This window comes from Bos grunniens, chromosome 15 (assembly GCF_055505025.1).
Source record: "Bos grunniens cultivar Pamir isolate PY7600 chromosome 15, Bosgru_T2T1.0, whole genome shotgun sequence".
NCBI classification, from domain to species: Eukaryota; Metazoa; Chordata; class Mammalia; order Artiodactyla; family Bovidae; genus Bos; species Bos grunniens.
Genome location: NC_141179.1, coordinates 833,532 through 845,965, shown reverse-complemented (window position 1 = coordinate 845,965; position 12,434 = coordinate 833,532). Strand labels below are relative to the sequence as shown.

At 37.7% G+C, this 12,434-nt stretch overlaps 1 protein-coding gene and 1 pseudogene across 1 annotated transcript; one reads left to right on the top strand and one right to left on the bottom strand.

The window, feature by feature from the left end:
- The first annotated feature begins 2,857 nt into the window (after positions 1-2,857).
- LOC147357211 (olfactory receptor 4C46-like) lies at positions 2,858-3,793 on the top strand. Its single transcript, XM_086341944.1, has one exon. It carries the CDS (start codon positions 2,858-2,860, stop codon positions 3,791-3,793), a length of 936 nt encoding a protein of 311 aa, XP_086198070.1.
- A 7,384-nt stretch (positions 3,794-11,177) lies between these two features.
- LOC147357210 (olfactory receptor 4C12-like) lies at positions 11,178-12,107 on the bottom strand (annotated as a pseudogene).
- Between the last annotated feature and the right edge of the window lie 327 nt (positions 12,108-12,434).

Below are 12,434 nucleotides of genomic sequence, written 5' to 3'. Positions count from 1 at the left end.
CAGAGAGATTTGTTTAAGATCACTTTTCCATAGTGTTTTAACTGAATCTCTTCTAAATTCAAACAAGTGAACAGATTTCAACAGATCTTGAATAAATTTTGAGGCTTTAAGCTAGGTGGAAATGTTTTGATTTCTAAGAAGGCTTCCATTTTTTAAACAGATTTATTGAGGTATAATCAATATTCCTAAAAAAGTACATATATTGAAGATATACAATTTCTTAACAATTGCTCATTTCACAGTTGTGTGAATAGGCTCTGCTCAAGTGTGACATTTTTCATAATGAAAGTTACTTATTATACGAATCAGTCAGTTTAATATAGGATTTTTTTTCTGGGCACCTCAAACATCACTAAAATCATCTAAGAGTGCTGAGGTAAGTTTTTCAATAGTACCAATATTTATTATAGATTATTACTTGCCATGTATAATATTCATTATTTTTCAGCACTTTTCAGATATGGTCATAGAATATTTCATCTTCATTCCAATTTTTCAAAAGGTAGCTTGTGATATTATTAACTTAATTTGAAAGCTGGATATTTTAGAGGTTAAACAAATTGTAGGCTCCCAGCTCTCTGGCATTGTGATCTAGGCTTTGTCATGAGACTTCTCTTTTAGTAAGCAAAACTATTGATGAGGATTAAAACAAAATTTAAATACATTTCACATATATAAAAGAGTAAATTACAAATATTAGTGACATAAATCATCATCAGTTTCATCAAACACAAATATGGAGGTTCTCGTGAGAAAAATTGCTAAGGATGAGATGAGTCTCCATTGTGTCTTTGAGAGTAAAATTGGCGGTGATTCTTCTGGAGCTCATTGCACAGTTAAACAGTTCTCTGCATTATTTCTCCAATTGTTAATTCTTCCTATCCCACAGGTGCATACACAGTTACAGAAGTAACTAAAAGCTCTTTTTTTGCATCCATGCACCATTGCATCTGTGGACATGTTCATACATATTCCCTCAATCATCATGATGATCTATGAGGTGGGTATCATTATTATAAATTTCTAGCTGAGAAAAACAAGGTGACAAAGAAATGTACCTTAGATGAAAGAGGTTGCATTCAGAAGAACCAGGATTTGAATCAGGTTTTTCTGATGCTCAAACAATATTTATTTTTTAACATTTCACAGAGAAATCTGGGGTCCCAGTCTTTGAAGTGGAAGAATGGAGAGTTAGGCCTGAGGGAAAAGTCAATATGGAAGGACCATTCAATGAATGCAATATCACATTTTACTTATTTTTTGAGAGTTCAAAGATGTCATCGTGTGTGTGTGTGTGAGCTAATGAAATCATTCTGTATAAACTTGCTTCTGAAGTAGTATTAAAGTAATTTGAATTATTATCAAAATGAGATTACTAGCTCAACATTGTCTATCATAACTTAACAATGTTGGGTATAGGTTAAAATTTTGAAGAGAAAATTAATAAATAAGATTAACCTGAGACTTAATGTTGGCCCTGCCCATTGTTAACCACTTGGTGGTGGACAGAATCCTAAATTTCTCTATGCTTCTCTTTCCTAATGTATAAAATCAGTATAAAAATGATAGTAGTGAGGATCTTTTAAGTTTGGACTGAGGGTTACATGTCTGCATAAGCACTTAAAACCACAGTAAGTGTGCAGTTTTAGTGTAAGCATTGTTATTACAACTGCTAACATTAGTCTATGACATTGCTTCTTCACCTGCAGAATGGATGATACGATATCAACTGCACAGGTTGTTATTGCTAAGAAAAGGAAGTGAGGGTATGAAACATGTGCTACTACACCATGCACACAGAAATCATTCATTCTTGTTGCTGTTTAGTCACTCTTTACAACCCCATGGTCTGTAGCCTGAAAGTTTCATCTGTCCAGGTGATTTACAGGTAAGAATATGAGAATGGGTTGCCATTTCCTTCTCTAGGAGATCTTTCTAAATCTTCCCAGGGACTGAACATGGGAGTCTCCTTCATTAGCAGGAAGATTTTTTACCACTAACCTACTAAGCTACCCAATCATTCATGGGCTTCGCTGGTGGCTCAGTGGTTGAGTATCTGCCTGCAATGCAGGAGACCTGGGTTTGGTACTTGGTTTGGGAAGATTCCCCTGGAGAAGGAAATTTCAACCCACCCCGGTATTCTTGAGTAGAGAATTTCAAGAACAGAGGAGCCTGGCAGGCTACAGTCCATGGGTTTGCAAAGAGTTGGACATGACTGAGTGACTAACTTATAAGACTTATATTATTGCTAAGTGATTAGATTTAGTCAACATGCATTATAAATACTTTTAATTAGATCTTGTATTCATTTTTTTTTATATTCCCATCACCATCTTCCTGTTACTCCTTTTCCAACTCTTATAAGAAGCTTCTGTTGTTTCTGTCTCCATCTTTCATCCCTTTAGTGAAACTCAGCCAGCTTCATCTAAGATACATAAAGATCTTTACTAGAATAACATACAAGATTCCCTCTTGATCAAATTCCTTCCATCCCTCTACTCATATTAACAACCTTTCAAAATTTCCCGTTTATTAGAGAGTAAAAAGAAACTTCCTAAACTTTCTATTCATGGGTTTTATGTCCATTTTCTGACTCCTTTCAGACATATCTGCCATTATTTGGGAAATCTACTTCAGTTTAGTAGTAACTTGAGATATCTCAGAAGATAAAGCTCTCCCTCATGTGGTTACAGGAGTAATCTTAAAATCTTAGAATGTTTTATTTGTCAAATAAACTCAAAAGAATCCACACTCATTGTATCCTGGGCATTTATCACTTATTGGAATGGAGTGTAATAAATTCAAAGTTGCATGAATGAAAATTGCGGTTTTCTTTAAGGTAATGAAATGAACCGTTATGAAACACATGGAGAACAGGAACATGACAGAGTTTGTTCTACTGGGGCTCACAGAGAATCCAAAGATGCAGAAAATTGTATTTGCTATGTTTCTGGTCATCTACCTCACCACTGTGGTAGCAAATGTGCTCATTGTGGTCGCCATAAATGTCAGTTCATCACTGAGGTCTCCCATGTACTTTGTCCTGGCCCATCTCTCCTTTGTTGATGCCTGCTATTCCTCTGTAAGTACCCCCAAACTGATTGCAGATTCACGGTATGAAAAGAAGACTATCCTATTTAATGGTTGCATGACCCAAATCTTTGGGGAACATTTCTTTGGAGGTGCTGAGATAATCCTGCTCACTGTGATGGCCTATGACTGCTATGTGGCCATCTACAAGCCCTTGCACTATACAACCATCATGAACTGGTGGGTGTGTGGGCTCCTAGTGGGAGTGGCATGGGTGGGAGGCTTTCTTCATGGATTCATACAGATCCTCTTTATTTTCCACTTACCCTTCTGTGGCTCAAATGTCATAAATCACTTTATGTGTGATCTGAACCCTTTGCTCAAACTTGCTTGCACTGATACAAACACTCTAGGGCTCTTTGTTGCTGCCAACAGTGGTTTAATCTGTCTGTTAAACTTCTTTCTCTTGCTTGTCTCCTATGTGGCCATCCTTTACTCCCTAAAGACCTACAGTTTGGAGGCAGGACACAAAGCCCTCTCCACCTGCATCTCCCACGTCACAGTGGTTGTCTTATTCTTTGTGCCCTGCACATTTGTGTACATGAGACCTGCAGCTACTTTACCTATTGATAAAGCAGTTGCTGTATTCCACACTACGATAACTCCCATGTTAAATCCCTTAATTTATACCTTGAGAAATGACCAGATGAAAAATGCCATTAAGAAATTATGCAGTAGGAAAGTTATTTCAGCTGACAGATAAATGTACCTAGAACTCAACACTGATTAGTGTTAGTCGCTCAGTTGTGTCTGACTCTTTGTGACACCACGGACTATGTAGCCCACCAGGCAAATGTCAAAATGACATGTTGGATGAGCTCAGTAAGAACTACTTAAGGGATAAAGAAATTAACTACATAAAATTATAGTATTTTTCATTGAATGGAACAGAAATAGCTGCACAAAAGGAGAAAAATATAACCCAGTACTATTTATTTCATACATAGAAAATTCTACCAAATTGACATTAAGTTTTACAACAGCAACCATGAATGTGAATTCATAGACTTTCTTTCTAATAAAATTTTTAAAATGCTAAGTAGTTTGGTTTTGAGCAGTAATCTTTACAGGAATCCTAAGAAGCAGGAAAGTGAGGAAATATGCAGAAAGGGTAAGATATTAAAACAGACATACTGAAGAGACAGTAATAAGAATATGATTGATTTTCCAGACCATAATCTTAATTGCACTCTCCTGTAATTATGATGGAAAGGTAATATAATTAATAGTTGCTCAGCTGGTAGAGAATCTGTCTGAAATGTGAGAGACCTGGGTTCAATCACTGGGTTGAGAAGATACCCTGGAGAAGGGAATGGCTACCCAATCCAGTATTCTGGCCACAATATACCAGTATAATACCCTCTAGATCCATTCCTATTGTCACAAATGGCAAGATTTAATTATTTTTCTTTTTGCATTAATTTTCACTAGTAACTCTATATACCATTGTTGACAGTGGTATGTTGACTGTCACATTATATAGTATATACTTATTTCATAGCTATAAAGGCAATGCATCATTGAACTTCTCTAACAGTTGAATGAAGATTGCACAATTTTTCCCTATTTTATTGTAGGTTTCAGAATGTCTAGTACTGCTCATGACACCACCTTAGGTTGAAAAACAATCATAAAAAATGATGACTCAAAAGAACATTTTGATATTAAACAGGAATTTTATTTATTATATATGTAGTTATATTATACAAAGTATTTGCCTGACATATAATAATCATCAAGATGTGGGAATACCAGACTACCTTAACTGCTTTCTGAGAAATATGTATGCAGATCAAGAAGCAACAGTTAGAACTGGCATGGAACAATGGACTGGTTCCAAATTCAGAAAGGAGTAGGTCAAGGCTGTATATTGTCACCCTGCTTATTTAACTTCTATGCAGAGTAAATCACATGAAATGCTAGGCTCGATGAAGCACAAGCTGGAATTAAGATTGCTGGGAGAAATATCAATAACCTCAGATATGCAGATGACACCACCCTTATGGCAGAAAGTGAAGAAGAACTGAAGATCCTCTTGATGAAATTGAAAGAAGAGACTGAAAAAGTCATCTTAAAACTCAACATTCAGAAAACTAAGATCATGGCATCTGGTCCCATCACTTCATGGCAAATACGAGGGGAAACAATGAAAACAGTGACAGACTTTATTTTCTTGGGTTCCAAAATCACTGCAGTTGGTGACTTCAGCCATGAAATTAAAAGACACTTGATTCTTGGAAGAAAAGCTATGACTAACTAGACAGTGTATTAAAAAGCAGAGACATTACTCTGCCAACAAACGTCCAGAGAGTCAAGGCTATGGTCTTCCCAGTGGTCACATACGATTGTGAGATCTGTACCATAAAGAAGGCAGGATGCCAAAGAATCGATGTCTTCAAGCTGTGGTTCTGGAGAAGACTCCAGACTCCTAAAAGTCCCTTGGACAGAAAGGAGATCAAACCAGTCATTCTTAAGAGAGATCAATCATGAATATTCACTTGAAGGACTGATACTGAAGCTGAAACTCGAGACAACTCATTGGAAAAGTCCCTGATGATGGGAGAGATTGAGGGCAAAGAAGAAGAGGGCATCAGAGGATGTGATGGCTGTGTGGCATCACTGATTCAATAAACATCAACTTGAGCAAACTCTGGGTTATGATGAGGGACAGGGAGGCCTGGTGTGCTGCAGTCCATGGCATTGCAAAGAGTTGGACATAACTGGGTGACTGAACAATAACAAATATTCTCTATAATAAACCAAAGGAGGTATGCATAAAGATTTGTGTGCATACATACATGCTCAATCCTGTACAATTCTTTGTAACCCCATGGAGTGTAGGTCCCTCTCTGTCCATGTGATTCCCAAACAAGAATAGTGGAGTGGGTTGCCATTCCTACTCCAGGGGAATCTTCCTGACCCAGGGATTGAAACTGTGTCTCTTGAATATCCTGCATTGTCAGGCAGATTCTTTACCACTGGCACCACCTGGGAAGCAGAAAAAGGAAAGTATTAAAAAGTGTCAAAAAGAGGAAAGCATCAAAGCAGATGTATTGGCAAGCCAGTAATCAAAATTGACTAATTTCCTAGGTCAGGCACTGAACATCAATTAACTTCCAGGCAATGAAGACAGAATGTTTAGATAACTGTACTACTAACCATGTACTGAGCCAGGACCTGTGCTTAATAGTGTATATTTTAGATCATTATCACTAAAAATCTAATAATTTGTCATTAATAACTGTGCTTGTTTTTATATATCACAATTGATAGTCACATGGTACCTGCAATATTATAGTATGTAACTATTTAATGCTATAAATGCACTGGCCCTGTCTACCTCTGAGGGGTAGATAAGGAATATTACACCATTTCCAAATTTCCTTGTAGCCTTCAACACCATGTAGTATTGCTCATATAACCCATGCTCTGCTGGTAACACATCAGGAAGAGTAATGACTCAAATAAAATAACATTTTGATGTCAGAAAAGAATTTCTATTTTTGACATATACAGTCACACTCTGTAAAGTACCATAAAGTACATGCCTACTATATAGCAATAGTTTGTACAAGATAGCACAATATCATATGCATGATAAATATTGAATGTGTGGGTAAATATATAAAGGAAACAATTAAATTAGCTAAAATGAAGTCCAAAAAGTAGTACTAGAGGCTAGGGAATTCATTTATACTTTAAGTTGATTCACCTTCAAGGAAAAGTCTTGCTTGACCTCAGGGGGAACTACAATTTGCTTAATTCCTGTTTAAACTGAGGATGAGAAAGAAATTTAAACTACACTTCTCAGCATATGGATGAATAGTTTACCTTAATATTCTTCCTGCTCTGAGCAAGACGTTTTTATCTTATTAATACGAGCTCTTTAAGCTATATTCTTCAGTTAACCTATTTACTTTTCAGTAACATTTCATTATTACAATCTGTTTTTAAAAATACATGGCTCTGTCTACGTACAAAGCAATTTCAAGATAAATGCACTCCTTTTATTCTTTTTTGTCTTAATTCATTAGGTAACAAACATTTGGGGCACACAGAATGTATCAGACATTGATAATTGCTAGGGTTTCAAGGGTTAAAAAAAAAAAAAAAAGAGAGAGAGAGAGACCTGGATTCTGCCTTCAAAAAGCTTAAGATTCATTGAGAAACTCCCAAGAGGGAGTAAAAAATTACAACAAGGTGTTATAAATTATAAAATAGTGGAAGGACAAGGTACCATGAAATGTGTGGGGAATAGAAATTTGTACAGCTGCTATGAAAATCAGTATGAGGTCCCTTAAAAAAACTAAAACTACCATATGATTCAGTGTTCCAACTCCAAGGAATATATCCAGAGAAAACCACAATTTGAAGGGATGCATGCACCCCAGTGTTCATTACAGCACTATTTACAATAGCCAGGACATAGAAGCAACCTAAACATCTATCAACAGAGGAATGGATAAAGAATACGTGGTATATATATATACAATGGAATATTATAAAAAATGAAATAGTGCCATTCACAGAGATGTGGATGCACCTAGAGACTCTCATACAGAGTGAAGTCAGAAAGAGGAAAACAAACTGAATAATATCACTTACATGTCTAATTTAAAAAATGGTACAGATGAACTTATTTGCAAAGCAAAAATAGAGTCACACATATAGAGAACAAAATTATGGTTACAAAGTGGGGAAGGGGGAGTGGAAAGAATTGGGAGATTGGGACTGACATATACACTCTACTATGCATAAAACAAATAATAAGAACCCACTGTATAACTCAGAGAACTCTATTTAGTTTGGAAAGGAAATCCAAAAAGGAAGGGATATACGTATATGTATGATTGATTCATTTTTCTGTAGAGCAAGAAACTAACACAATATTGTAGAGCAACTATACTCTGATTAAAATTAATTTTAAAAAAGAATTATGAGAGCGCCGAATCCTAACCACTAGACCACCAGGGAAGTCTCTGATGCTGGGAGGGATTTGGAACAGGAGGAGAAGGGGATGACAGAGAATGAGATGACTGGATGGGATCATCAACTCAATGGACATGAGTCTGAGTAAACTCCGGGAGTTGGTGATGGACAGGGAGGCCTGGCATGCTGCAATTCATGGGGTTGCAAAGAGTCGTACATGACTGAGTGACTGAACTGAACTGAACTACCTCCAAGGCCCACTCACATAACAACAGACTGATCAGAGCTAGTCCACTGTGGACCAGCCCATCCCCTGCCAGAGACAGGCAGGGGAAGGCAGCCAGAGCCGGAAGGGGGCAATTGCAGCAGCCGGTGAGAGGCATCATCTACCAAACTGCAAGCAGGCTTCATTGCTAACCAAGACTTCTTGGGATTCTGGATGGTCAACATCCCTCAGGAGGGTCATAACCAGAGATCAGCTCCCCAGAAGAGACACACAGCACACCTGAGAACGTGCACTGGTTTTACACCCAGAAAACTGAGCGGCCGGGACGAGTGAGGCGATAAGTCGCAGCATCTGCGCTCGCCAACCACCTGGTCACTTGAGCTGCTCAGACGTGGGAAGGACACAAAACGCAGGCCCAACCGAGTCTGCACATTTGTGGAGAACCCAAGTACCTGAACCTGAGCGGCTTAGACCTGGGAAGTGCATAAAACCCAGGGCTGGCCTCAGACAATTCCCAGCAGAGCAACCTAGAGCCTAAGCAGTGTAGACAGGGAAAGCACACACGCCGTGAGCGGGGCCAAACCCAGTGTGGCCAAGACAGTGCGAGCACACACCAGTGTTATTTGTTTGCAGTGTTCCTCCCTCCCCACAGCACGAATGAACAAGTAAGCCTAAAAAAGTGTCCACCACCACCCTCTTGTGTCAGGGTGGAAATTAGACACTGAAGAGACCAGCAAACAGAAGAAGCTAAAACAAATAGAGTGAACTGCCTTGGAATGACATGTGCAATAGATTAAAACCCTGTAGTTAGCACTGACTACATAGGAAGGGGCCTATAGATTTTGACATGTATAAGCTGGATCAAGGAACTATCTGAAAATGAACTGACCCCACACTGTCCACACCACCACCAGAGAAAGTCCTAGATATATTTTTACTATTATCATTATTTAAATAAAAAAAATTGTTTAAAAAAAAAAAAAAAAAAGAATTATGAGGATTTGTAGAAATGTTTGTGCCAACTTTAATTTTTAAAAACTAATAAAATAAAGTGTTATACAGATTTATTTTAAAAATTAGAAGCCAAATTATATGATGTAAGTATTACATAATATGTTGCTGGCACCTTAACGTAAAGATACCAAAGTTTTCAATTATTATTTTCATAAATCAAAACTGTTCATAAAAATTGTAAATGTGAGTGTAGTTTTGCATAACCACAACTGTTGACAGCAATGACTAGCAACAGAACAAAGCACAAAAACATACCGGTCTGAGGAATATGGGTACATGGATGCAAAGGAAGAGTGAAAAAGAACTGGTAAAAGAATAGTTTTTTAACTGTTTTAAGGATAATTAAAATTGTCTTGTGATATAAGAACTACAACTTTAAGAGAAAAAAGTTAAAGTAGCATAAGCAATGAAGTGCAATGTGAGTAGAGATCACTGTTACAGCTGATGAACTAATGGTCATCTCTGGGACCATCTGATCATGCTCAATGGGAAACTATGTGAAGTTGTTTTTTTTTTTTTTTTTTAATAAATATCACCAGTTTAATTACCTCATTTCTGTCCAGACTGTCTGGAAAAGACACCCTAGAGTTGTGTGTAATGAGTAAACATATGTGGACAAAGAGTCATATCTCAGTATGTGTCTCAGTTCTACCACTAACTTGAAGTTTGGTCATCCATGGGCAAAATCTACACTTTCTCCAAAGAGTGAAGTCCTGGCCTGAGAAGGAAGTCCACATTCTAAATGAATTCCTTCCTTGGATACTCATTTCTCAGTCAAAGGGCTTTTTTTTACAGAGCTCATTACCCTTTTTGTAGTTAGCACCCTGACATAATTAATGATTGCATGTGAACTTTTTCAGTTCAAATCACTGCTCTGTTTTCTGACTGAAACCCACCTAACACAATATGGAAAATACATAATACAATGCTAGTCTTATAAGCATGTCATAAATAGTATTTCTTTTACTGTACAACCAAGATTTAATGAACAAGAAAATTCACACAAAAATATCTATATTGAGGCCAGAGTCCAAAGTAAAGGAATATCATTAGGCACTTTTTTTTTTTTTTTAATAATCAGTAGTAACTGACACATCTCCATGTTAGTTCAGTTCAGTTGCTCAGTGGTGTCCGACTCTTTGCGACCCCATGAACTGCAGCACACCAGGCTTCCCTGTCCATCACCAACTCCCGGAGTTCACTTAAACTCACATCCATCGAGTCGGTGATGACATCCAGCCATCTCATCCTCTGTCGTCCCCTTCTCCTCCTGCCCCCAATCCCTCCCAGCATCAGAGTCTTTTCCAATGAGTCAACTCTTCGCATGAGGTGGCCAAAGTACTGGAGTTTCAGCTTTAGCATCATTCCTTTCAAAGAACACCCAGGACTGATTTCCTTTAGAATGGACTGGTTGGATCTTCTTGCAGTCCAAGGGACTCTCAAGAGTCTTCTCCAACACTACAGTTCAAAATCATCAATTCTTCCATGCTCAGCCTTCTTCACAGTCCAACTCTCACATCCATACATGACCACTGGAAAAACCATAGCCTTGACTAGACGGATCTTTGTTGGCAAAGTAATGTCTTTGCTTTTGAATATGCTATTTAGGTTGGTCATAAATTTCCTTCATTACATAAGACCAATTCAAAACTCTAGATTTGTGCTTTTTAGCTTCTGAAGATATTTCCAGATTTCCTGTTAATAGATAAGTATTTATTGATTGAGAAGTATTAAGTTGTGATAAGGAGAGTGAGAGATAGGAGACAGTAAGTCTGGATTCCAACCCAAGCTTTAGTTCTTCTGCTTAAGTGGCTATCAGCAAGTATTATTCATTCCATTGTTAGATTCGATATATTAATCAAGAGGCTTGGATTAGAGTACCACTATTACTTCTATCTGTAATGTTTAATGATTCTATTTAACTATTTTCTGAAGTCAGTTTTTTCTTCCAGTGTTTCTTCATAGCATTTTTTACCTCAGCATTTCTGAGGGTATAGATTAAAGAATTTAACATAGGGGCCACCATAGTATAAAAGACAGCAACAGCTTTATCAATGGGCAGAGTGGTAATTGGGCGAAGATACACAAATATGCAGGCCACAAAGACTAAGCAACTACTGTGATGTGAGAAACACGCGTAGAAAGAGCTTTGTGCCTCCCCTCCAAACTGTAAGTCCTTAGGGAGCATAAGAGGAACACAAAGGAGACCAACAGGAGGAGGAAGTTTAACAAGCAGATGAACCCGCTATTGGCAGCAACAAAGAGATCAAGAATGTGAGTGTCCATGCAGACAAGCTTTAACAAAGGGTACAAGTCACACATGAAGTGGTATGACACTGGGGCCACAGAAGGGCAGTCAGACTGTAAAGAGGACCTGAAGGGTTGCGTGGAGAAATCCTCCAGTCCAGGCCACCCCCAGCAGGAGGAGGCACAGCCTGTGGCTCATGATGGCCGTGTAGTGCAGAGGTTTGCAGATGGTCATGTAGCAGTCACAGGCCATCTCTGTGAGAAGGATGATCTCATTAGCACCAAAAATGTGTTATGTATAGACTTGAGCCATACACCCATTAAAGGAGATTGTTTTGATCTCCCAAAGTGAGTCCACAATCAACTTAGGAGCTGAAGAAGAAGAGTAAATTGCATCCATCAAGGAAAGGTGGGTCAGGAAGAAGTACAGGGAGGAGTTCAGAGACTGGCTGGTAGTTATGGCAACCACAATGAGCAGGTTGCCTGAGAGGGTTAACAAGACCAAAAACATGACAAACAGTATTTTTTTTTGTTTTTGCATTTGGGGGTTCTATGTAAGACATAGTAGAATGAATACAGTCACATTCCTTTCATTTTCCATCTATGTGGTGTGGGTAATAAAAACTCCAGGAAAGAATGCCTTAAAAAGAAAAGAAAAAAGAATCATAAAAAAGTGAAATACACTGAAATTCTGCCTTTTAACAGTACTCATAAAGTCACAGATGAGTCTTGCTTTTCCCAAAACTCTGTAGGAATGGTATCTTAAAGTTCTTTTAGCTGACCTAGTCTTTTTTTATTCTGATCTCAAACTATTTTTATAAGATATAGAGTAACCAGAAGAAAGAAATTAAATTTCCCTGGACATAGTGTCTGAAATATTTTAATGGAACATCAATTTTTTGGAATAATTTGGACATTAGAAGTAACA